The following is a 26,943-nucleotide window of genomic DNA, read 5'->3' as shown; positions in this document are numbered from 1 at the left end:
TTTTTATGTATGACCTTATAAAATAAAAACTTTAAAATACAAGTAAACAGTCATGATCTTTAATATTTGTTATATATGCATTTTTTTTGTAGGACACAACTGGTCGCCATTAAAACGTAATGTTCTAATCTAGCTAGAATCGGTCTCTAACTTTACGTCAAAGACTACAGAAAATGACAATGCAACTAGATTAAATGATACAAAATAAATTACACAACACAAAATAAATTACACAACACATAAATTGCACGACACTCCTGCCTTAACGAATTTTGAGGTGAAATGTGATACGGACCTTTGTCATTTCGTTTTTATACGTTTCTCATATCAACGACCTGTAGGTACAGTCACATAAAAAAGTAAAATGATAGCTGAATCATCGTAGCATAACAATTAACTATGCAAAATCTGTGTTGAGATACCGTAAACAACTTTTGTGTTTCTTTATGAGGGGATGGGGGTTGGGGAAAAACTACCCATGAGTGCAACTGTCCATCCCTGCTACTTACGTCACGGTGTCCACAGTACAAATAGTTCTAAAAATTTTAATTGAATATAAACAGACTCCAAAAGGTAAGGTAAAAAGTCGTCTTTCAGTGATCAAAAGATATTTTAAAGGGGGGGGGGGGTTACATTGAAGAATAAAAATGTTAACATTTCTTGAACCCAGGCTTATTTCTGTCCACAACTGGCCAAAACTATTGTCAAAAGATGATAAAACAATAAATATGAGGCTGTACATGTTGTTTTGAATGCAAAGTAAGCATACAAGAACAGAACACTATCTTTTTAATCATTTAGAACAATTGTAGAACTGCGCAGCTGCAGACTTATATTAAAGATTTAAAAATCTGAAAAAATAAGAGAGGGTTTCATTGGTGTCATCTCTACAACCATTTGTTGAGGAAAAGGTTGAATCTTGCACATTAATGTAGTAACTTTGCCTCAAAATAGGGTACCTTTTTTTATCAGTCGGCATTGGATATACATTTAGAACAAGAAAATCCATTATACTTAGAACTCCTGTGTCTATGGAGGCACCCTGACGTAATATTTTCATCCCAAAAAATTAATGTCAATTCGAAACAATCTGTGTTGAATGTTCGCATACAAAACAACATGTACAATATCATTTAAATGTACATTTAAAGCTTTTTTTATCTTTTGTCAACTGTTTTAGTCAGTTTTGGACAGAAACAAGCTTGTTGAAGAAATGTTTACATTTTTATTCTCAAATGTACAAGATGACCGCACATCCGCCTTAATCTACTAGTATATACCTAGTTACTAGTTTGAGTTTGTAATGAAGAGGCATAATTCATAATTTGTTTTATTCGAGTTTACTTTTGTGTATATTCATATTTGTATGCAAACTAGCGTTTTATCCAACCAATTAATATTTATGTATTAATTTTATAATTGGTCTTTGAAAAAAATGCAATTGATTTAGAAGTACAGACGATCTTTGAATTTTACTAACGATTTATTTCTGATTATTCTAAGTTCGATTTTTCTTGTTTATCCCGTAGAGACAAAGCCAAACAAGAATAACTTGCAACCATGTTTTCCTTAAAAAACAGTATTATCGTCATAGATGCTGTGCTATTCTTGTACAAGACTGGAGAGTCAATGATGGACGCTACAGTACGTCCATATTTAATTCGCGCTGTGTGCCACAAGTTTCTCAAGGACATCAATAATAAGAATGAAACTATTTGCTCAAGTTTAGATGAATACCCTGAACTAGAAGATGATATACAAAAACAAAGCGGATACTATTTGATGTACTACAGGATTCTTTTAAATGTTCCCGCCATTGTATTATCAATGTTTTGTGGGTCCTACAGTGATAAATATGGAAGGAAACCCACCATTTTGTTTCCATGTTTTGGAAGCATGTTAGCGGTGATACTTTATGGGACAAGTAACTTGGTGCCGGCGTACAGAATTCCTCTGATCTTAGGAGGGGCCGCGATGCAGGGAATATGTGGAAAAAGCTCAATGATAACCATGGCGATCAACAGCCTCGTGTTCGATTTATCGGACGAAAAAAACCGCACGCGTCATTTTGGATTACTATTGGCTATGAATTTTTTAGGAGGATCTCTTGGAGCGTTATTTTCTGGATTATTCCAAGACGTATTTGACTTAAATACTGTCTTTGCTTCGATTATGGTATCCTACCTCATTGCACTTACTCTTACATTGACTCTTTTAAACGATAACGATAAGAAAACAGATAAAGCGGATGAAAAATCATGCAGTTTGTTCCAGATTCAACACATAAAAGAAACAATAGCGGTTATATCAAAGCCACGTCCCGGTAACAACAGAACGGTTTTAATCACCCTGATAATCATGTCAATTGTGAGTCAAATGTGTAAAGTTGGTGAGACGGACGTCAAAATTATGTTTGTTACTAGAAGTCCCTTGAGCTGGTCGGAGTCATGGTTTGGATATCTTTTGTCTTCAGAATATGCATTAATGGGAGTAGGTTTGCTTCTGTTTATACCACTGTTCACCAATAAGTTAGGGCTGTCAGACAGAATCATCCTAACAATAGGACTTCTCTCCAACGCGAGTAAATTAATTTTCCTGAGCTTTAGCACTAAATCATGGATGATTTTAGCCTCTGTAGGAATCGGATCTTTCATCGGAATGATCGGTGCTTCTTTGCGTTCTTTGCTGAGTAAGACTGTGAGCGAGGACGAGGCGGGAAAGATGTTTGCCATCTTGTCAAGTGGGGAAACAATAGCCAAATTTTTGGGTACAATAGCATTTGTAAATATCTACAGCGAGACTGTCCATATATTTCGTGGAATGGCTTTTTTGATAGAAGCGTTTTCATTTTTTCCTATTCTTGTTGCTGTTGTGTTGATCGTGTTTAACCGACGTCAAAATCTACAGCAGTCGGCAACAGACCATGCAACAGTCAACGGAAGTGATACTATAAAGGCAGAAGATCAAGGCCATCAAATACATGCACAGGTCCCGTCAAAGACATACCCAAGTTCACCTCAACTCTCCGCACACGATAACTCTGTGTACATCATCATTCCCGAACTGTCAAAAATGTGTAAATAAAGGTTTTAGTGATCCATACACAAATTGTCCAATAGTTTGTTTTCTTTTTTACAGTTTTATAGAACTGGTCTCAAAACCTTGAAAGTCTTTGGTTGATCATAAAGTCAATTTGATCATCCTACTTTTGAGTTTTACTTCAATGCAAGTCTTATACCAAATGGTTCATTCTGATGACATTTTATTGCACTACTGATGCTTGAGTATTTATGTATTCAATGAGGCTTCAAAATTGCATATCTATTATATCTATTTCAAAATGTATACATGTATAGTCCTTTCTTTTTAATTACTGCCAGAAAGCATGTCACCATACACTGAAATTTTATTTCCAACTTTAAAAAGAACCTTTTCACTTTCAATGAAATAATCAATTTTTAACAAGAGGTCCATCAGCCTTAATGTTCACCTCAGCATTGCACAACCCTGCAATAGTTTCATGAATTTCATATAAATATTATAGCTGCATGGTCTGTTTATTTTGGGTAGTATTTTGCAAGCACGTAGCATCAGGGGGTGGGGGAGGTGCAGTAGGAAAGGGGACTGTCCACTTTTCCCACTTTAACTCGCAGCAAACATTTTTGTTAAATACTAATAAAAAAGTCAATCAGGATGGAGTTGCCCCCCTTTTTTGGGGAGCACACACGCAAGAAATTGAGGTGAAAAGTAAGGAAACTGACAGTGAAATAAAAGTAACAGGATCACTACGCTATCCCTCCCCCTTTCCTCACTTTTACGGATTAGGATTTTCAAGATTTTGACTGATTACAGAAATATGTCAGCAGCACAGACAGCTCAGCCAAGAAGTTGTCCTTTTTTTCTTTTCCTTCTTTGTGCGTTAGCTAAAAGAAACAGCAAAATCGTCCTCTATGGGAAATTGAGTTTGCAATCATCTTGATCATTTCGTGCAGACCGTGATTTTCGTGGGTCGCTGTAGGTCTCGACCAATCGATTTAAGGGTCGTGTAGATTTCAGTCCTGTCAGTTTCAGTCACGGTTGGTTTCGAGTTTCGACCAATCGATAATCAGGGCATGTAGATTGTTTTTATAGAGCTATGATTTTCGTGAGAAGTAGAAGGAATCGTAATGTAACTCTGTACATATGAATATAAGTTTATTACCTTTGCTCATGATTTAATGTTTGTCTATTATTCAGTGTCATTTATTGTTCATTTCATTAATGTTTTATTCTTTAAGATGTCTCAGGAGTTATGCTCATGTATTCATTAGACGAGATAGAAATTAAGGCAAGCAGACATAAAAAAAAATCAATTCTATAATATCTATTTACATTCACACCAAGTTACACCAGAAAATCGTAGTAAAATAAAAAATGCACAATCATGTATATGAAAAAAAATAAAAATGTTTAATTTTTAAAAAGAATAAGTACGCCCACAGATGGAATCGAACCAGGGCACAAAAAAACATCACTTGTTACATAGCAAGCAGTTTAACCTACTGAGCTATCCAGAAGTTAATAATAGCGATGTAAATATAGATTACTATGATAGAAATCGGTCTCCGAAATTTTTGTCGGTTTTTTGCTAAATCAACCCGAGAATCGGGGTGCCCTTAAAAAAATGATATCTTAATTTATTCCTTTGAACAAAACTCATCAAAATATCTAAGATTTTTTAGGGGCATGCCGGTCCGGAAGGATATCTAGGCCAAAAATCATGCAGAAATGGACCATTTTACTGAGAGAATGCTGTTTTAGCCAACTTTGAAGATTATAATAAAATTGCAAGATGGGTTCAAAATGCAAATTCGAAAAATTTAGAAATATTTACGGTAGAAAATAGCAAACAAAACTTTGATTTTCAAAAGTGATTTTTTTTTCTGGGAAATCCACCTCCTCTGTAGGTCAATTTAATTATTAATCGCAATAGATCCTTTATAGTATAAACAACGTATAAGTACAAGCCAAATATACATATTTTATTTACATTCGAACAAGTTATTATTTATTGCTCCAATTGGGGGATGTATAATACCTTATACGCCCGTCCTTTGAAAAGTATATTTTTCCCTCAAATACTTTTTTCTGTCATTTTCAAGTCTAACTCATGCTAGAGAATCAAACCCATATCTTTAAGCAATTTAGAATAATGGGCTTGTATGCAAAACTTTTCCCAAGTGGGTGGAGGACTCTCAAACAGAAAGTAGTTTATACATAGAGGCACATGTATTGATGTTCATCTAATTTTATCTAACCCAGTATTATAGTCCAAGAAAAAACTAATCCAATTGAAATATAAAAATACTATATGCAATTAATTCACAGTATTTTAATAGCGATGACCTTTTATTTCAGAGGTAGCTAGGTCAATGCACACTGAATGTCAGATGATATCACTGAAAGTCATTTTTTTTCAGAATATTAGTGGATTTTGAAATCAGTGGCGGTACGTATATGCTGAAAGGATGATGGTGATGATGAAACGGATTTCCCTAATTCCCCTAATTCATTTTTAACCATGCAATGCCAACATATCTTAATTTGTTAAGATGCCTGAGATATAAGTTTTACATACCGGTACAATGAAATACAAAATTACCACACCCCTATCAATGTGCATGAAATAATTTAGTTTAGCTTGGCCTTAGGATACATTTCTAAACATTGCTATTCTGAGTTCTGTCTGATATATGTACAGCTGTTTCAATCAGAACCTGTTTTAGAAGAGACGGATAATTGCTTATATTGATACATGTACAAGGGTCTGTTACCCAGCTGGTTACCTTTGTTACCCTCTTTCAGAACACAGATACATATAGATACAAGTATGGCACGCCAAATCCACTAAAATGAGCTAATCATAATTTCACTGTCGATAAACTAATCTATATTTCACATCTGTAAACCATACTTAACGCAATTATCCATGTTTCAAAAGTGTAAAACTATAATTAACACTGAAATCAACCATTTGCGATTGCAAAACATAATTTATCTGATAAATATAGTTTCACGATTGTGAAACTATGATTAACAACTATCAACTATAGTTAACGAATGTAAATTATAGTTTACAGGTGTGAACAAATCTATATTTATTGGGAAAATGTTTTGTTAACGTTTAAAAAAAAGGAGAAAGGCAATTTCCCCAAATCTTCAAATTCCTAATCGGGGGGGGGGGGGGGGGGGGGGGTATATCTATTTCTTATAACTTCAATTTTTCTCATTTTCATACTCCCAAAAAAGTTGGGGGCCAACTCCATGATAATTCTATTTTTACTATGTAAATTTAATAAAATTAGTTGCTGCGAGAAAAAAAGTGCCCCCCCCCCCGCACCCCTCCCCCCCCCCCCCCGCACCCCTCCCCCCCCCCCCCGGATGCTACTTGCCTGATTCAGTTGCGGTTCGTAAATTATAGTTAATTCCAGTCGATAAACCTAATTTATCAAATGTGAAACTAGATTAAGCTCATTTTTTGTGAATTTGGAGGGCCATTTATAACACGATGATTATTACATTGGTAACTGGGTGACAGATTTGTCGTACTGGGAAATTGTACTGTATTCTTGCAATTTATGACATATTATGTTAATATTATATCAGCAAGTAAACTTGTACTTTTATAGTTTTAAAAAAGGAGAATCACAAATCATTATGGTTAAATATGCGCATTTACAAAGCATTTATATATAATATCATGCTAACATTACAATATGCCAACAAGTAAACTTAAAAAAAAAAGCATCGGGCTCGGTGTTCGTTGAAAATGTTAGTTTCGGTTTCACAGGTCTGTAAACATGTTACATGCTAGATATTGAAATAAAAAGTGCGATACGTACGTAGGCAATTTAACATTTTTAAAGCAAGTATAACACAATCAATAAAGAACGTACATGCCCCGTATACACGATGTATCAAGTAGTTTAATCAGTAATTCTGTATTAAGTATGGATTCGCGAAGTGATGGTACTGTTTTCTTAGCGAAGTGCATTATAGGTTTATGCCTCTTGTCGTTCCAAAAAGATTTTGCTTTTGGATGCGGTGGAATAACACACACGATTATAGGTAATTTTTACTTATGACTTAATATTCTCTCAAGTGTTATTCTTGATTTTGCTTCATTTTGTTTTTGTATGGGGCGGATTGGGACTTGGGGGGGGGGGGGGGTACCTGGGATAGGGTAGTGCATGTTTCTTTAAATATCATTTTCTACAATACAGCGCCAATAAAAAACAAAAGCTGTGTATTGCATGTCATATAGAGCTTTCATGATTCCAAAATGTTTTGGGATAGGTCAGTTCAGAAATGTTTAATTGGTTTGATATTGGGTTTTCCTGGTTGGGGTCACCTTTTCTAAAGAAAATTTTAATGATTTAAATTTCAAGAGTTTATTTTATCCAATTTCTTTTCTTTTAATAACAAACTACAACATAAAGACTAGTTTCCTGTCTAGAAAATTCAAATCAAGATTAATAAATTTAAATTTTGGGGCAATTATGCACAAGTCTTTTTGTTGGCTAAAAACTTTCAAAATCTATACACACAGTCACTTCATTAGTTATTCAACTCTTTCTCTTAAAAGGACTTAGAGTAGACATGATTTGAGATCAAATTTTTATTGTTATTTTATATGTTAAAAATGGTTTACCTGTGCATTGTGAATGATTGACCAAAAATTGAATACGTATTAGAAGTCAAGTTATAAGAGAGATACCTAGATAAGAATTCATTATATAATATAATAGAAGAGGAGGAAGTCCACAACTAGGCTCAAATTCGAGACCCTTCAGTTTAAAAACCAACGCTCCACCAACTGAGCCAAAGGGTTAATCCACTAGCTAGTGCTAATAGCCTAATAGGGGCATGGCAGTATTGAATCTGTTATATACCTAATCACACACTATTACACTCTTCCCCCATTTCTTTTGAGATTTCCATCTCTTAGAGGTTTCACACGAGACTCTCTTAACCACTCCATGTGGGTTATTTTGTTGGACGCCAATGTAATAGAGGAGGAGAAACGACCACAACTAGGCTCAAATTCGGGACCCTTCAGTTTAAAAACCAACGCTCTACGACTGAGCTAAAGGGTTAAACCCATTAGCTAGTGCTAGTAGGAGCGTGGCAGTACTAAGCCTATCATATACACACAATTACATAAACTAATCATGAGTCTTATTTTTGTTTACAAATAATGTAAAGTACGGAAAGTATATTTCTTTGACAAAATAACTCACTGCAAACAAGATAAACTGATTCAATGTGTTCATAAATGATATGATAAAAAGAAGAAAGCAACGTTTGATTGAAATTTATACCATAAAACATGTTCGTAAACAATAACACTGTAGCCTTGTTCACAAAACGAACGAGCTTTGTTTACCGGTACATACGCTGTATCTTGCTTGTAACTCGATATTTTCAAATTTTGACGAAGCATTAAAAATACCCATAAAATAATCATTCTAAACATTAAAATTGGAAAAATCAAAATTCAGAATTTTGAGCTCAGATCATGTCTAAGTTCCTTTAACCTGGTTCAGAAACAAACGAATACGCAAGTTTTAGAAAAATACGATTTATATAAAGAAACTCTTATAATTTGTATTGGATGTATGTGATATGAGGGTTTTCCACTCCCTTCACAGAGGCTAGAAAAAAGATATAGAAAAGAGGGATAGAAAACTTGCTACAAATTGGATAAACAGGTGCCATATATAAAAAATAAACAATCAATTCATAATCCGTATTTTTTTCAGCGGAAAGAGCTAAAGACAGTTTTCAAGAGAATTCTCATTATAGGAAGGTATGACTAAATACATATATTGAGTTTACCGGTATTAGTAATTGTGTCTTGTCAGCTGTCAAAATTCACTACAATGATATAACTAAATCAGCAACTACATGTTACCATAAGAATTCATTACCTTAATTCTTTTGGACCAAATATGTTCAAGTTTAATGAATAGGAAAATTAATATGACCATTGGTTATTGCCAAGTAAAAATCTTCAGTAAAAATCTTTTGAGAATATGTGTTAATGATTAACAATCTACTTAAAACATCTGATTTGTACCAATATTGTACAGCAATCAATTTTTACAAGATATTTCTGATATCTAGCTCATGGATATTCATGAAGATGCATTTAATGGAGGAGCACCCTATCCTGATGCCTTTTACGATGATATCTGTTTCAAAGGTAGTAGCTGTTCATTTGTCTCCAAAGTTTCATGTGGATGTCTTTAACTTTAATTATTCTCCTAGACTATATAGTTTACTGTGGTTTTAATCAATATTCCTTGAACATGAAATTTCATCGATTTCCTAAATTGTTACGTCAATCCAAGAAAAACAAATGCTCAAGTAAGATGTGACATATTAATTACTGATATCATTGCTATGACTACTGTCAAGAATTTATGTTGCCTTGAGACAGAATTTTACTGAATCTATGAAAATTACTGTACTGTTTGCAAATATTGATAAAACTAATGTGTTATCTATTGAAAAAAAATATTTTGCTGTTGTATTTTTTTAAAGGTATATATCATGATGTATCAGAAGACACTCACTGGGGGGAATTCTTGAATGTTAGCATAAACTACATCAATAAACTACCTAAACCATGGGATATGGTGAGTACAATTTAGAATTTAAGATTAGATGAAAATTTGTCTTAAATAGAACATTACTTCATATTGTTGTTTAGAAAAAAAATCTGTTAAATTGAAATGGAAATAAAAAGTGCATATTCCCATTTATAAGAAGAGAGCCCTAAGAAACCTCAGTTGAGGTAAGTCACATGATCTGGGTCACGGCCTGTCGTTGTTTGGAATTTATATTGTTCCCAGAAACCACTGAGACAACTACATTTTATTTGAACATAATAGCTAATTATGAGGAGCATATAAAACTAATTTCAAATATTCTTAAATTTTACTATTTTGGCAACTTTTTTTAAGTATAAACATGTCGATACTCACATGCATATAACATTTATTAAATGAACAATTTCATTAATTGTAGGCAACAGAGAAGTTATTTGTGTTTGTGATGGCTTTAATGTCCCACCAAGTAGCTGATATCACTTGGCACAGCTTGTACTTGGAACAAGGATTTCTACCAACCATGGGATATGTAAGTTATCTAACATACAGTACATACTGTACATACCGGGTACACAGAAATAATTTCTGTTGTGAAACTCAACTTGATTGTATGGAGAATATACAATGTTACAGTACTGAGATCCATTATATTTGGACTATGTCCCATATGGTTGAAACATTTTTCAGTTTGTCAAAATTAATTTATGTATGATAATGAAAAACATCTACCAGGTGTGTCCTTTTAAAATTAATCTGATTATGCAAAGATGATTTATATAACCAACATACGTGTTACACATTTTGGTTGTTCATGTATGCTGTGCACACCACACAGTGTATACATGTAAAGTATATTAGGCTGTTTTGTTATGTAATCCTTTATGTTTTTGGTACATTATATAGCGTAACAGATTTGGATTTTTAAAACCTGTACATTAAGTTACCTGTAGCTGTATATTAAGTGGAAAAAACTATCGATTCTTAACTTAATCGACAGCTTCTCCAACTTAATGTACAGCTACAGGTAACTTAATGTACAGGTTTAAAATGTTGAAAGCAATACACACACATGGTCCTCAACAGTTAGGAAAATTTACTTTAATTCAAATAAAAACATAAATACCACAATTAGTTTTTGAAATATTATTTTACTACAATATGAATTTATCGTCCTCGAAGAAAGGCATACATGCACAACAAATATGCTGACCATTTCAATGAATGGTTATGTAAATGTGACTCCAGAAACATATCAGAATTTGAATGAGAAAGACCGATTTCCAAAGATACAGTACTGATCAGACCCAATCTAACAGAAAGTAAACCCCAACTAAACCCTGGGTTTACTAGAGTGGACCCAGAGTAAACCCCAAGTGAACCCAGAGTGGACACTTAGAGTAAAACCCGGAATAAGCAAGGGGCAGGAATTACAGGCAGTAGGATGATAAGATAAAATACAGGTCTGCTTCACACTTCAGTGCTTATAGTTGACTCCAAAAGCAATTCTCGAGTAAACCCAAAGTAAACCCCGAGTGGACCCAAATTTTAAAAAAATAAACCCAAAGTAAACCCAGAAAGAAAACCCAGGGTTTAGTTGGGGTTTACTCTGATGTTAGGTTGGGTCTGATCGGTACTGTAATATTAATTTCACTATGTGCACTTTATAAGAATCACAGGTATCGCACATTTTCATCTTTTTTTTTTCACACTGGCCATCACTTGAATTTCCCTCTTTTCCATCAATTGAATTTCCCCCTTTTCATCACTCAATGAATTCCCCCTTTTTCCATCATTTGAATTTCCCCTTTTTCATCACTTGAATTCCCCCCTTTTCCATCATTTGAATTTCCCCCTTTTCCATGAATTATTTCACTCACTCTCTGTTCTTTGGTTTTTTGTTCATGTCTAAAATATCACTCAAAATGCCATCCATATTTACACTTTCTTCTGGATCTCTAAATTTTGATTGCGTCAAATATATACTCTCTCCATCTAATGAAGACATCTTTTCTCATTGAGATTGAGAGAGTAGTCAGAAATTACCTTGGGTATCATATACCGGGTAAATACAAACTTACCTAGCACTGTCCATTAAGTTCAACAATACACCATTATTTTCACCCCTTTTGCTGTTGTTTTTTAAATGGACAATTAATAATCAATAATGTTACGTAATCTTAGCAATCTTTCAAGCCAACACCTGAGTATTTATTAAGTTAACAATAGAGAAAATGTTTTAAGGTTCCTCGACACACCAAAATTTTATTTTATGGATCGATAGAGAATCTTTTTTGAAACATGATTCCACAAAACAGAGATCAATATCGGCTTTCAGTTATTTTATACGAATTTTTTTGTATTTTTTCAGTGAAATAGGAAAAACTGTTTTGCAGACAAACAGAATATATTAGAGTTTAAAACTTGTTGTCAATTAATGTGTAATATAATTATAAATAAATTCATGCCAAAGATCGTTTGGTCAAGTGTTTAATTTTTTAATTAAAAAAATATTTCTGAAAATCAAAATTGTAATTCTTTAATATCTTTTTAATCTATGGATAAAATTTTAAAAATAACATATAGTCACATAAACTATTTACTAAACAATGATATTTTACAAAGAAATTGAAATGAAAATGCGAAATTTTGGAAAAATTGCTATTTATCAATTTGAACCGATCCCGATTGAAAAAAAACTGATCCCGATCAGAATTATTTTAAAATTGAAATTTTACAAATAAACTGCAGTTTTTTTCAAAGTAATTGATATAAATTATAAAGTTAGTAAATGACGAAACCATTTTACAGCTAAACAACCTGAAATTTTTGCAAAATTCTGATTCATTCTAACTTTATGTGATTTCGTTCAGGATCTGTTTAATTACAATCGGGATCGGTTCGATTTTAAAATTTTCCATTTATACTTTAATTTCACTATTTGGTTTCAATTTCTTGTTGAAATATGATTGTACAGCAATTGTTAAATGCGAGTAACAGTTTATCTGCAGTTTTTATCCATAGATTTAAAAAATATCTACAATCCTTTTTTTTCATTTTCATAAATATTTTTTTTACAAAAATATTTCAAAGTTTATCTGGCCGTTTTTGATATGTATTTATAGATAATTGTATTGTGCATTAATTGATAACAAATTTTTAGCTCTAATATATCTTGTTCGCAGCTAAAACGATGTTTCCAGTTTCTATAAAAAAAATACAAAAAAATTCATATAAAATAATCAGAGGCCGATATAGGTGTCATTTTTGAATAATAATTTCTCGAAGAGAATTCTTTATCGATCCATCAAATAATGCATTGGTGTGTCGAGCCACCTTAAGTAGGATAAAATCAGAAAACTGTCCATTCTGTGAAAGAAAGAACTGTTCTCGGCCCTTTGGGCCACGAACAGTTCTTTCTCTCACAGAATGGACAGTTTTCGGATTTTCTCCTTTACTTAATGGTATCCAACGATTAATTTTAGAGAGGCTAACTTAAATGCATAATATATGGAAGGACAGTCAAAGATATATACATCTACTGCATTCAGTAGCATGGAACCCTAGGGATAGTGATATCTCATGTACCATTAAGGGGATTGATATTATGCATTTGCCTCATAGATTTACTTTGAAGGGGATATATTACATTTATAGTCCATTCTGAGACACATTGTTTGATTCCTCACATCAATTCATTTCTTGTCAAGGGGGCTAGAATTGCACCACCAACTAAATAAGTTTTTGTTTCACGGGCACAGTGGGGACTTAACATGGTGTCAAGCAGGGTCACATCATGTCATCGTGCTCTTACTATTAACCAAATTGGTTTTAAAAGTCGTTTCATCACTGAATTTATTATGCTTATTACATGTATATGATAGGTATATGAATCGTAAAGAACACATAAAATATGGTTGTTTGATTTTTTGCAGATGAATTTTCATGGGTCATATTCAAATGCTCATCCAGTAGGAGACTTTGGTAATCATCAATTTTTGTAAATTGTACAAATAATTTTCTAAACTGATGCACATTAAGAAATTTCTGACCAGAATCATATTTACTAACATGGTAGAGTTATCAAAATAGCAAAAAATAAAAATACTTTCCTGCACATTTATATTAAATGATCCGTAGGAGGTGATGTTTGGAATGTGTATGGCTTACTGTCAAAAGACTACAAGATTGACCCAGATAAATACTGGTAAGTGGAAATCAGTATAGTACTTTGTTTAACAATTTATTATTTCCAGTAATATTTTTTACAGGGCTATGTTAAGTTCAACTATTGCCTAAGGAAAAAGATTATCATTCCATGCTATTTTCAGTCATATGGGGCAAATAGGAAAAAAGTGAAAACTAACCATTTATATAATAAATCATCAAGATATTGAATGATGGGGCCAACTTTTATTTTTGTATTTTTCTGAATACATATTTAGCTCATCTGAGCAAAAAAATCAACTGGGCTTTTAATTTTTTTTCAAAATTTGTCTGTTGTCTGTCGTTGTTGTTGTTGTTGTGATAAACTTTTCACATTACAATTTTACATCTTCTCTGGAACCACAGCCAATTTCAACCAAACTTGGCACAAAGTAATATTTTTTATTAAAGGGGAATTAAGTTTTTTCATATAAAGGGTCATGCCCTCTTAAAAGGAAAGATATTCTTAATTATTGAAAATTTCTTGGTATCTTTTATAGAAATCTTTCCATTCAGTGAAAAAGGCTGGGTTTTTTTTTAAATCTTTACATAGAAATATATAAAGAATAATCTTTAAAAAATCTATTTTCAAAAGCTAATTTGCCAGAAAGCTGAACTTGCTTTTCAAGCATCCTCAGAAAGTGTTGATTTAAATTTGTTCAAATTATTACCCCAGGAGTAAGTGTAATTGTGGGGTCGCAATGGGGATGAATTACATGTAATAGGAAAATATCTTTATAATCTTATTCTCAAAAACTGAAATAACTAAAGGAACTCAATGTTTCACTTAAATATATGTGGAGAAAAAATTGAAAGCCTTTGAAGTAAGTATACATACTTTTTTAAGTTCTCTAGATGTTTGAATTTGATACTCTAAATACAGTTGGCTGTTGTTGGTCAGGTGAGCGGTGTGGCCTTTGGGCCTCTTTTTACTCTTCTTTATATTATTAGGCCACTTTAATTAAATTCCTCATAAGCCAGATCTCCTGACTGATGAAAAAGTGCCATGCTCAAATTATGTATTAATAATACTAGTGAATTTTTTTTTAAAAAATCGTCTTACTTATAAGCAAACATGCAATCTTTAATTAAGACGGCAGCTTTATGTACCAGACAGTTTTACTTTACTATATATTTACAGGTATTTGCCTGTTGATGATCTCTACAATATTTACAAGGAATTCTATGGGAAAACCAGGATCGACAAAGACACCATAGAACTCTGCTCCGGATTACTCCTCCTGTCTGAGTAACTACTTTTGTTTATGAAATATTGCAACCTTTTAATCAATCAAAAATATTAATTTTTTGTTTGTTAAAGAAACTAATTCTTTTATTGGACTGTTAAATGGATCACTAAGTAATTAGATTTTTTTCATACTTACAGAATAGCAGAAATTTTGTTAGGATCAGAGGTAAGCAAAATGTTAAATATTTTAAAAAACAAAGCTTTCATGCACCTCTATAAACTGCAGCAATATGTTGCTCATTTGAGCACTTGAATTTTTAAAAATTTAACTCTACATTCAAGAACAATATTGTTAGCGTTGAAAAAATCCAAATTGTTTAAGAGACTTGAACACTATTTGAGCTAAAAATTTTCAATTTTTTTTTTTCATTTTAAATGTCTAGAATGGAGAATATGAATGTTATTAATGCTTCGTCAAAATTTGAAGGTCTAATATCAAGTTATATGCAAGTTTCAGAGGTTAGAATATTTTGTTTTGTGAACAAAGCTCGAGTCTTGTTATTGTTTACTGGTATATGTGTGTTGTATTGGTATAAGTTTCAATCTAATGTTTTATTTGTTGTTGATTAAATTATTTACAAACACATTGAATTACATGTATTTTATCTTGTTTGCCACTAGTTAATTTGGTGAAAAGAAATGACAATTACTGTACTTTGCATAATTTGTAAACAAATACATGTACATGTAAAAGACATTGAGCTTTGTTTGCAAAACTCTTTCCTCTGTATCTCACTTGTAACTTTACCTCTAATATTCAAAATTTGGCGAATCATTCAAAATACACAAGGAAACGATTATATACATCAAATTGAAAAATAAAACTTTCTCTCAAATTGTGCCTAGGTCCCTTAAAAATACATGCAAAATTTATGGTTATCATAAGACTGTGTGTTTTCTAGCCATTCCTTGTGATAGCTAATGACAGCAACTTTCTGATCGACAATGAGATGGAGTACTTTCAGGGGGGTTTGACTGACATGGCAAGTCTGACCACAAGGAAATGGAACGATGCCATCACAATGATAGAGCAAGGAGTGCAGTGAGTTTCCTAGGTCTCCTGGCAACTTGAATAGATATGTCACACAGATAAAGTATAATTTTATAATATATAGTTATATGAATCCCCTTCACTTAAAATTAACATACATAACTAACACTGAGCAAGTTTATCTCATTGTTAGTAGAGGTAAGGCTAGCTGCAATTATGTAGCCCACTTCAATTTTTTTCATCTGATGTTTTCTGGAGAGGGTTCTCTCCAAAATTTAAAAAAAAAAAAAACGGGAGAGGGCTACGTTAGTGCAGCTAAGATAAGGCTGTTGAAGTTTCAAAATGTTTATGCACTTTTACCGAGCTTTCCCATATACATGAACTGCAACACCCATGGCTGTTTCATTGCTCAGGAGAATACCATAATAGCTAGTTGTCTGATTTACGGAATTTTTTCTATAAAAAAAAACAATTTTTATGTCCCCCTTCAAAGAATATATATATTGCTGCTGTCCGTCTGTCTGTCGGTCGGTCCACCAATAGTTTCTGTTCATTTTCTTCGCAGAGGTTGCATGTATTGAAATGAAATTTGGTATACAGATTTATCATGATAATATCTAGGTTGAGTTTGATTTTGGGTAAGATCAAACAATTTTCGACAGAGTTATGCCCCTTTGACTTAGTAAAATTCCTGTCATTTGCAATTTTCTTTGCAGAAGTTGCACATATTGAAATGAGATTTAGTATACACATTTATTGTAATAATATCTAGGTCAAGTTCGATTTTGGGTACGTTCAAGCAATTTTCAACAGAGTTATGCCCCTTTGACTTAGAAAAATTCCAATTATTTGCAGTTTCTGTTCATTTTCTTCATGGATTTTTCCAAGGTAGGGGGGCATAAGTGTTTCACAAACATCTTGTTGTATATTTCTAGAGCTTGCCATGTTCCACATAGTACGGTGTTTATCAATTGCACAAGAGGATTGGACGGATCACCAGACAATCTAGCTCCCGTAAAGAAGTCTCGCTACCAGAGACTTAGATTGTATGATCTCACAATGGATGATTTAAGAATTACACCATCCCTTAGGGGAGTCAAAATTCAGATGGCTGATAAACTTAAGGTATGTATAACTCTCTAAGTACATGTACTACAATTAGATTTAAGAATGTTTGTTTTTCTTTAGTTAAAAAATAATATTATCTATTGAGTTAATTGTTAATTTGTTTTTCCAGGACAGGGTATTAGATAGAAAGAGAAAAGATTATAAATTTCTTCAAAGAAAGAGTTTTGAGTTAGCAAAGTCTGGTAACAAACAGCAGCCCAACTTTACAATTGACTACAGCAGTTCTAGAAACTACTCCCAGTTAGGATGGTAAGGCAATGAAAAGAAAAATTTTGACTGTCATAAACATGTTTACTTGATATTAACAGTGATACTGTGTAAATATACAGTGTAAATATACCATTCAATCATATTTGAATGTGAAATAACATTTAAAAAATTGCTCCGTTCCTTGTTCAAGTTTATGTTAGAGGATTTTCTTCTTCTTCTCAGCATCAGTTGATGAATTATCTATTTCCAACTTATACATGGAATCAAGTAGGTTGCAGGATGGTATAAAACCTAATTTACAATGCTTCATTTAACTTTTATGTGTGATGAGCAAAGTTGTTTCATTCCATCCAGGTCATTGGTAGCCAAGGATTTGGACGGGGATGGCAATGAAGATCTAGTGGTAGGCTCTCCAGGATACAGTACCAGTAACGAACCCCAGAGGGGCTGTGTCTACATCCTATACAGTATGTACAGAGAAGGGGAAGTGTTCAGTGTAGTCTTGAGAAGTTGGCTGAAAGTTATAAACAGGAAAGTTGCAATGTTTTTTGACTTGTGGAAGCAGAAAATCATTATTGAGGAAAATTTTTATATATATTACGTTTTAAAATTTAATGATTTTTTTATGTTTTTTGATCTTCCATGAACAATGAACAAGTCTATGCAAAGAAAATAAATTTCTGGGTAGTAAGATGATACCAATTGTTATTGAAAACAATTAGATGCTAAATGATTCAATATTTTTGTTTCTGGTATTCTTTTCTTTAAATATCAGATACATAATCCCTATTATCTTGATCATTGTTAACAGCTTCTGTTAGTAGTAATAAATGGCAGTGAAACGTCTGTCTGTCTAAGTTATTATGCTACTGATACTTCAAATCTTAAGCAGTAAATGATACACAAGAATCATACTTACCTCACCTTGATGTTGGACAGGTGGAGATTCTGGACTGCCAGTCGGTGGAAGTCCCTTTGTGGATATTGATAACCCGACTCTTGGATACAACAGAATTCTGGAGGGAAACCCTGGGGTATGACTTGGAAGTTTTATCAAGAGATGTTTTAATTTTCTCTGTAGCATTGCTTATGCTCATGGCCAGTATCATTTAAACTCACTCCATTTACATATGGTCAATTGATTCAGATTGATTAATTGCCATAAAAAATTTAAGACATCAAATTAATTTAATATTGATTTCAAATAAACATACATGTATAAAAATATCACAAATTATATTTATGTACCAGTTGGTATGACTGTTTTTATTTTATTTTTTTTCCATTAAATGCTCTCTTATGAAACCAAACTGAATTATTTTTCATTGAACTGTCACTTGCTGTTGACAGGAATACTCTAGATTTGGATATGCACTAGCAGCTATGGATATCAACTTGGATGGTAACATGGATATTGCTGTCTCTGCAAGCTCACTCAGTAACAAAGGACTGTTAGATTACAACGTGAGGGCATTAAAACTTCTAGATCCTTGTATTAAATAAGTCACTGCTTCACATGAAAGCAAAGATACATGTACATATAATGATCGCAACTTTCCTTTAGGTAAAACAAAATACAGTAGAACACAACTACAGTGATGATGCTTATAAATAATTCACGCTAACAATGAATTCAAATTTATTCCCCTCATCATAGAATTTTATTATAAACCTACTTAATATGATTAATTTTGGTTAAAATGAAGCAATCAAAATTGCTCCAAGTTGGCACTTCAATAAAACCATTATATCACTGTATATAATAACAAAATATATGTTACACTCTGAAATTTGTCTCCATTAATTTTTTTCAGTGATTCACTATGTAGACTTTAAAATGCCACATTTTTTATAGGGTGTTGTATATGTGTACTTTGGATCAGGGGTTAAAAGGTCATGGAACAGCAAACCTGATCTGGTCATGACATGTCAGGTAATGGAAGAACAACAACTAAGCTAGTACTTAAACTTGCATTAAAATTGAAACTCCTTAGTTCTTATTTATATGTAGACTGTACACTGTTTTCAGATGCAGTTCTGCAACCTTGGTTCCTCTATGACCAGCTTAGACATCAATAATGATGGGAAGGATGACCTTGTAATTGGGTCACCTTTTGCCAGTGTCAAAAACCTGACTCAGAATGGAATGGTAACTGCATTGCTTTCATCAAACAGTCTGGGTAAGATTCTGTTTGAAGAATTTACACAAAGCCATTTTTACATGCATAGCTTTTAGAAACATGCTGAATAAAGCTGCTTGTAATAACACCTTACGATATTGTAAACCAACTTTTATTAGCGGCGACTTTATTTCGCGATTTCCTGGAGATAAACTGGATCGCGACGACTAATATTCGCGACCAAGCCTTATCCAGACCCATGTTGTGATAAGAATCAAACAACATGGGCTGGTTCGCGAACCTTGCGAAAATTTCTCGCACGCGAATAAAAGTTGGTTTACAGTAACTATTTGATCTTTTCATTCCTGTATTTTTATTTCAGTTTCAGGCATGGATATACCAGTGGAAAAATTGACACAGACTTGGATTTTGTTTGGTAATCAGGTAAACTCTGATCATTTTAGATCTCTATATATTTCTGCTGGTGTGTATTAAAATAACATTCAAGCATTAAAAATGATTCCTTTTCTTTCTTTTCATATTAGTCTTACAGTTGGTTTGGGCACAGGTTGAATGCTAAGAAAAAGCAACTGCTGGTCAGTCAGCCATATTACAGATTATGCAAAAGGTCTGCATTCAAATTCATTCATTATTATAGCTCAGCTTATATCTTGCTTAAAACTAGTTCATCTTCTCCCTTCTTAAAATCAAATGGTCACCTTTCCTGTATTGTTACAGTTGTGGAAGCTACCTGGCAACAGACATTCAGAGTGTCGGTAAATTAAACATTTACTCCTTTGGAAAAAGCTTTAACACAAAACCTAGTTTGTCCATTAATGGCAGAAACAGATTTGATCAAGCTGGCTATAGCAGTGACATAGGTGACCCGTTTGGTAACGGATCCTCGATCCTTGCTGTGGGGATTCCTGGGATGGACGTGATTGGAAGGGTTGATTCCTCTTCAGAAAAATTCACTCAGGGAGGGGGGGTTGTTCTGATGACTACAGAACTGAAGGAAGTGGCCCAGTTCACTGGGGACAGGATGTTCAGTAGATTTGGAAGTGTTGTCAAGGTGAGATTACAGTTTCAGGCCACTTAAGGCCTGCTCAGCATGGTTGATGCTTGTGAGTGATCACTGAAATTTGCCATAATAACAGATATAAGTCAGAAATTTTAGCGAGCAACTCTTTCTATTAGAACCTGCGTGATTTTAAGGTTACATGTATCAAGATTACATGTTCATTCAATATTTTGAATGTAACTGTGTGAACTGTGTTTTTAACTAGTTTAGTTGGTACATTTTCAGTTCAGTGATGTTAATGGTGATGGTATAGATGACCTATTGATATCAGCACCAATAAGGAATGACAACCCAACTATTCTGATCAATTCAAGTAAGAACATTTACAGATCAGATGTATTTTCTTTCATCAACCAGTATGAACAGTAATTCAAAGGGCATATGATATTTTTCCTTCATTGATTTCTAGGAATAAATGGAAAAGTGTATGTATTCTATGGTGGCAGTCAGTTCCCACTGAACAATGCTACAGTGTCGCCTGTTTGTGGCTCAATCTCCCCTTGTCCAGAAATATTGGTGAGTACAATTAGAATCAGCTGCTGATAGTAATCATTATCAGAGTTATCCTGACATCATTGACAACTTTTTCTACTCTGTTTTAGGCCAATTTAACTCTAGGATATGGATTAGATTGGAAAACAGACTTTGGAAAACCAATGACAATTCTGAAATGTAAACAACAGGTATGCTATTTCTGGATCAAATTTTTTTTCAAGACACAACCAGTCACATTGGTTGATTATCTAATGTAATACATGTATAAAGAAAACAAATTTGAATCAGGTGACAGTATATGTAGTTTGAAAGTCAATAAAATGCTTGAAATAAAAAAAAAGACATTCCTAATTAAAATCAAAGTAGTGAAAGTACTAATTGGAGGTGATTTTTAACCAATGTCTGAAGGGGAGGTCTCTGGAAAAGACTCACAAGATTTTACCAGCTGTTTAAACATGTTGCTCTTTATATAAATAAAAAAATATAAAAAGGAAACATTTAAGAAAAAAACAAGTTATTGCTGACATATCTAATTATTGACTTTAGTTAATAATCTACTTGAATGAATTGTTGTCACCCACACAGAAATTATATTGGCCTTATTTAGATAAACTGTCTCCCCAGCCAAACTTTAAAGTCTATGATCAGCTTTCCTGTCATAAAGTTTACACATATGAAATCATTTTTTCGATTTATTTTCAGGTCCAGATAGTTGTGTCCGCTCCTGAAAGCGGAGACAATTTTAAATCCAGAACTATGAAGCAGTCTGGGAATGTATATGTATACAATACGAGATCATAGTCCCAGTGCCAATTTACACAGTTCTTCCACTGATGTGGATCATAATTGCTTCACCAATGTCTATGTGTACAAGACCATAGTCCCTGTGCCAATTTACACAGTTCCTCCACTGATGTGGATCATAATTGCTTCACCAATGTCTATGTGTACAAGACCATAGTCCCTGTGCCAATTTATACTATACTTCCTTTGTCTGTCCTTGACAAAGATTACCCAGTCTTTCACAAAAAGTCAAACTCTGTCTTTCAAGGTCAAGTGCTTCTTTCTTGGTGGTGTTCAAGGGTAATGTGATTTTGATTTAATGTTCTTATATTTACATTTTCCAATATCTTTGTCTGTGATAAAACTATGATTGTCTGATAGGGTTCATCAATGACTATTTTAATATACAGGCATTGTGCCTGCTAATAACCTGATTCAATGTATTCTTATGTTCTTGAATGTAATACAAGTACTAGGTAAATTAAATTCTTTGAGTATTATGAGATGATCAAATACGGCCAGGTGTGATCAAGTCTATCATAAAGCCTTTCGGGCTCTATTGGATTTGATCACCCTGGCCGTATTTTATCACCCCATAATACTCAAAAAATGATTCCTTATTCCTTGAAAAAATCTGCAGCATTTTTGTCAGCTTATAACACACACTTTTCTTACTTCCTGTGATGTTTTGTTTTACACTATGCAATGAGTTCATGTACTTATTTTGCCTAAATTCAATAATGAAATATTATTCTAAGAAAAAAATTAAAAACCTTCAAATGTTTCATGTATTTTTCCATTGTTTAGCTTTGTATTACTATCACATCGATGATATTTATGTCTCAATTTATTGTTTAAAAGTCTCCATACATTATTGTTTCTTTTTCTTGCCATTTATTATGATAATTAATTGTTATGACATCGTTTACATGTAGTTTTATCCGTATAACCTGTAAGGTGTCAGTTGAAAATTCATATTTCAAGAGGGGGGGGGGGGGTTGTGGGGGGGGTTGTGGACATTTTTAGACCGTATAAATCCCCTAAAACAGTCCTGGATAGAGATAAGGACAAATATTTTTCCAGATGTTAGAGGAGAGCATTAGTCTATCAGAGCAGCTGATTTTAATTATATTTGTGACCCAGCATTTGATCTGTATGCAATGCTATATGTATTGTGTTGGGATGTGTCAGTAGGATTACCACTTAACATTCTAACGGAACCTTGTCATGTCTACAGATATTCTACATTTGTAAGTGAAAACGAAGGTATCAAAAACCACCTACGAAAGTCATTGGACTGTACTGTGGTATAATTTTGTGAGAATAAATTTTAACTTCAATAAATGAGATACATGTAAGCTTTGCTTTGGATTTGGACTAATCAGTAATATTACACCTGTTAAAATATCATTGTAGCTTGAATGGTCACATCTGACTATTGATTTCACTTCCGTGCCGTCTGGCGCAGTAGCGAGGAGACATCGCATTGCAGCAGTCGTCACGGAATCCGCTCGTTTGGACCAAAGTACGCGATTGGGTACATATTCAGTTTAGGGGTAACAAGTGCAAAATGCATGGTTAATATCGATGTTCTATTCAATAAGGTTATCATGAATAGTCGATCCAATTTTTAAGGGTTTTTTTTTCAAACTTAAAGACACATACTATAGTATTGGTGACAGCAATGCAACGATGTCTTAAATTTTTTTATCTTGGAGTTTCTTTACTCTTACGTGTTTTTCTCCATATATTTTTTTAAAAAACTTTTTAATCAAATTTAATATAGACAAAAGCGAATCCATGTCTCTTTAATTTTTTTACCTTCAAGTTGACCTTATAGGATAAAGACCCACCATTCATCATATCATTTGTTAATCCTAGTATCTTGTTGTAAACTTCAAGATATTTACACCAACCTTCATCAAGCGCTGATGTATTATAATTTGGTGAAAAGGATATAAGAATAAACAATTCATTACGATAATTTATAATGAACTCGGAAAAGTGCGTAATATTCAAACTGTATTTTCATATTGCAATAAAAATTAATCTGCATTAGATGGGGAATTCTTTCATATGGAGTTTTTCCTAAATGTTCATAATTATCAGCCGACAAATATTTCAGTTTGTTAGTCTTTGACTGGGAAGGGGACTGATTAGTATACTCAACAAGTTTAACATAAACTTGCTGAATACATGCATTTGTTTTCGGTTGAAATAAATAACACTGATCAGTACAGAAAGTATACTTTCTTCATTTCTTACTTAATGAAATATCGAAGGACAAACAAATGTAAACCACATAACCCTATTTACTTTATGACCTAGAAACACGAACACTTTCTGTATTGTTTTAACATGAACTAAACTATTTTATGTGACAACAGTATAAGTTACACGTAACTGGTGCGGATTCCCAACTACATTCAGTAGATATGGGCGGGGTTTCTGTGGATCTCTATATATTGGACATGGTCTGGACAGCTGCCTGTGCTGTCGCTATACGCTGGGCAAGAGCTATGAATATCTATCACCACTGTATAGTTACTGTTCTGTTCCTAGCTGTTGTCGGGGATATTGGATCAGTGCTAAACACGCTATGGAGTTCTGGGTTCGAACTAGCCTCGTCGTCATCCGGATTTCTTCTCCCAGTGGCTGAATCTGTTCAATCAGGTGTGTTGCATAAAATTCAGCAAAACAAAGGCAAAAAAAATAACACTATATTGAAGCACAAACTCCAAGGAAAAAACGGCACAAATAGAATAAGATGGGGGAAGAAGAACAAAGGAGACAAAAAACATTGGACTGTCGATGATAAAAAGAAGGTTTTTAAACCTAAATGGTGGAAAAAGGAACACAAATGGTGGAATAAGGAACATGTTAAAGGACACGGCAAGGCAGGTGCGCGCGGGAACCGGAGGTTTGGTCAGAAGGGTGGAAACGGACGATGGGGCGGTGGAAGCAGGAACAGGACCAACAGCACGTCGAGTAGGGGGCGGGGCTGGAGGCAGGGCTGGAGTAAACACTGGAAACTGGACGGCTAGAAGACGTTCGATTGAAAATGGTCAATGACATGGATCATAGTGTATACCGAAATTTTAAAATCAAATTTCTTGTTTGTGATTTTTTTGCTTTGAACTTGAAACATATCCGTGGTCTGATTTAGAAAAAAGAAATTAAAACATTATATTGATACATTGCCTTGTCTTTACAATTGATTGCAGGGAATATATCTAAGATTTTTAAATTACGATTTATTGAGTAGTGTGTGGTTTTGGAATAGTGATGGTATATTATCAAGTACTTATACAGTATAGCACTTAAATGTATTGTCATATTGTAAATTTCATATTTGCAGCCATTCTGCTAATTCCAGATTTACAATTTGACAATATCTTCTGTATACATGACAACCATTACCATAACGTCTGATATGAATCGTTCGGAGTAAAACACAAAACTGTTTGCGCGTGTCAATGTTCTGATGCGTATATAAATGCAAACGTTGTGTATAAGGAGACGGATTTAAATGAAAACCTAGAGGTACTGTGAGCAAGCTTACAAATGATACCCCACTACGAAAATATAATAACTCAAATACCAGCTTTTTCTCTATTGGAAAGTAATAGATGTATTATATGTATTTTCTTAAAGTGACCTTAGACTTGCAAAAATGATCAAAGCTCACCATCAGGACATATTTAAGTGTCACAAGCAATCTTTGTGACAAAATTTAGCTTCTAATCAATCTCCAATACAAGATATGGCCTGGACAGGAAATATGCGTTTTTAACTATGACCTCGACCTGCACTACTGAACCTGGGTCAAATTCATGACACCTCCTAAAGTGATAAGCAATCTTTGTGTGAGTAAACTTCCAATGTTTGTCAATAAGAAAGATAAAGTCTGGACACGAGTTTTGCACTTTTCCGCCAGGTCATAAGCAATCTTTGTGTGAAGTTTGAACTTCAAATGTTTCTCCGTACAAAAGATATTGATCGGACACGATTGCACAGGCAGACAGACGGACAGAAGGACGGACGGTCAAGGTGATTCCTATATACCCCCAAACTTTTGCGGGGGTATAATAATGTGAAGTTGATGGGAAAAGACTTCAGCGTTGATGGCTTTTCCTGGCATGTATAAAACCTGAGTGACTATTGAGACACACAGCTGACTTCTGGTTGTTATTCTTTGATCGTTTAACATGATATACCTCTGATTTTGGTCATCTTCTAGACATAATTTCAATTTCTATATCATGCCGATTGACGAATATGGGCGGCCCGTCGTTAAACAATATACATGTATTTATATAATAATACAAATGTACATAAATAAGGAATAAGAATCATTCTTTGAGTATTATGAGGTGATAATTTTGGCCGGGGCGTGATCAAATCCATTAAAGCCCGAAGGGCTTTATGATAGATTTGATCACGCCCCGACCGAAATTATCACCTCATAATATTCAAAGAATGATTCCTTATTACTTATATTTATATTATTTTAGGCCATCGTACGATTAAATATTTAAATATAAATAAACAAAACCCGCTGGCGCCTCAATTTAGCGTCATTTGTATTATGAGTTATATAGTACAAAATCGATACGTAGTGTTATCACAGGCAAAGACACTGGATAATGTAAATATATATATATTTATTAGCGCTCAAGTATATACGGAGAATGACATTACTAACAAGTTCGCGTTATTTAGTGCAAGTGAATTTAGACTTGCGTCATTCTTTGAAACTGTTGACATAGAACCATTTTAACAAGACCTTGGACTTTCGGTTGGATGTATCTATCTATTTGGCCTCAAAACAATTTAAAAATGACGCGATTTCAGGCTAAATATGTACCGATTGCGTAGTCTTAGCTCAAAACCAGACAAATCTTGTCGATTTCAGTGAGCCATAACTGAGTGGCCAGCAGTGAAATAGACAGGCCTACAATGTACGTCACATTGCTCTTTGACACAACTACCCAAAGTTCAAGCTCTTGTTAAAATGGTTCTGTAATGAC

The 26,943-nt window shown here is 33.6% G+C and overlaps 3 protein-coding genes across 3 annotated transcripts; all 3 read left to right on the top strand.

Moving 5' to 3' along the window:
* Window positions 1-1,560: 1,560 nt before the first annotated feature.
* On the top strand, window positions 1,561-3,084 carry LOC128167942 (proton-coupled folate transporter-like). The gene has a single exon (XM_052833941.1). The coding sequence runs from the start codon at window positions 1,561-1,563 to the stop codon at window positions 3,082-3,084; it is 1,524 nt and encodes a 507-aa protein (XP_052689901.1).
* Window positions 3,085-6,822: 3,738 nt separating this feature from the next.
* On the top strand, window positions 6,823-24,156 carry LOC128166993 (phosphatidylinositol-glycan-specific phospholipase D-like). Its single transcript, XM_052832478.1, has 24 exons — window positions 6,823-7,107; window positions 8,802-8,848; window positions 9,166-9,244; window positions 9,586-9,680; window positions 10,072-10,182; window positions 13,586-13,634; window positions 13,791-13,857; window positions 14,998-15,105; window positions 15,244-15,271; window positions 16,008-16,147; window positions 17,032-17,221; window positions 17,334-17,473; window positions 17,789-17,901; window positions 18,374-18,468; window positions 18,785-18,898; window positions 19,290-19,367; window positions 19,464-19,614; window positions 19,937-19,998; window positions 20,100-20,182; window positions 20,293-20,626; window positions 20,861-20,948; window positions 21,045-21,151; window positions 21,238-21,318; window positions 21,833-24,156. The coding sequence occupies exons 1-24, from the start codon at window positions 6,936-6,938 to the stop codon at window positions 21,929-21,931; spliced, it is 2,631 nt and encodes an 876-aa protein (XP_052688438.1). The 5' UTR covers window positions 6,823-6,935; the 3' UTR covers window positions 21,932-24,156.
* Window positions 24,157-24,294: 138 nt separating this feature from the next.
* On the top strand, window positions 24,295-25,108 carry LOC128164943 (uncharacterized; the record flags this gene model as incomplete). The annotated part of the gene is made up of 1 exon (XM_052829055.1): window positions 24,295-25,108. A coding segment is annotated over one exon (663 nt), but the record flags the coding sequence as incomplete, so codon positions are not given.
* Window positions 25,109-26,943: the final 1,835 nt, after the last annotated feature.

Source organism: Crassostrea angulata, chromosome 10 (assembly GCF_025612915.1).
Source record: "Crassostrea angulata isolate pt1a10 chromosome 10, ASM2561291v2, whole genome shotgun sequence".
Lineage (NCBI taxonomy): Eukaryota > Metazoa > Mollusca > Bivalvia > Ostreida > Ostreidae > Magallana > Magallana angulata.
This window is presented reverse-complemented; position numbering and strand designations above follow the sequence as displayed.

Excerpts from the sequence above, each read along its gene's own strand:
- LOC128167942 (XM_052833941.1), top strand. The coding sequence starts at position 1,561 with ATGTTTTCCTTAAAAAACAGTATTATCGTCATAGATGCTGTGCTATTC.
- LOC128166993 (XM_052832478.1), top strand. The coding sequence starts at position 6,936 with ATGCCCCGTATACACGATGTATCAAGTAGTTTAATCAGTAATTCTGTA. Across the intron at positions 16,148-17,031 it reads ATGATAGAGCAAGGAGTGCA|AGCTTGCCATGTTCCACATA; the intron begins GTGAGTTTCCTA and ends GTATATTTCTAG. Across the intron at positions 19,368-19,463 it reads ATCTGGTCATGACATGTCAG|ATGCAGTTCTGCAACCTTGG; the intron begins GTAATGGAAGAA and ends CACTGTTTTCAG.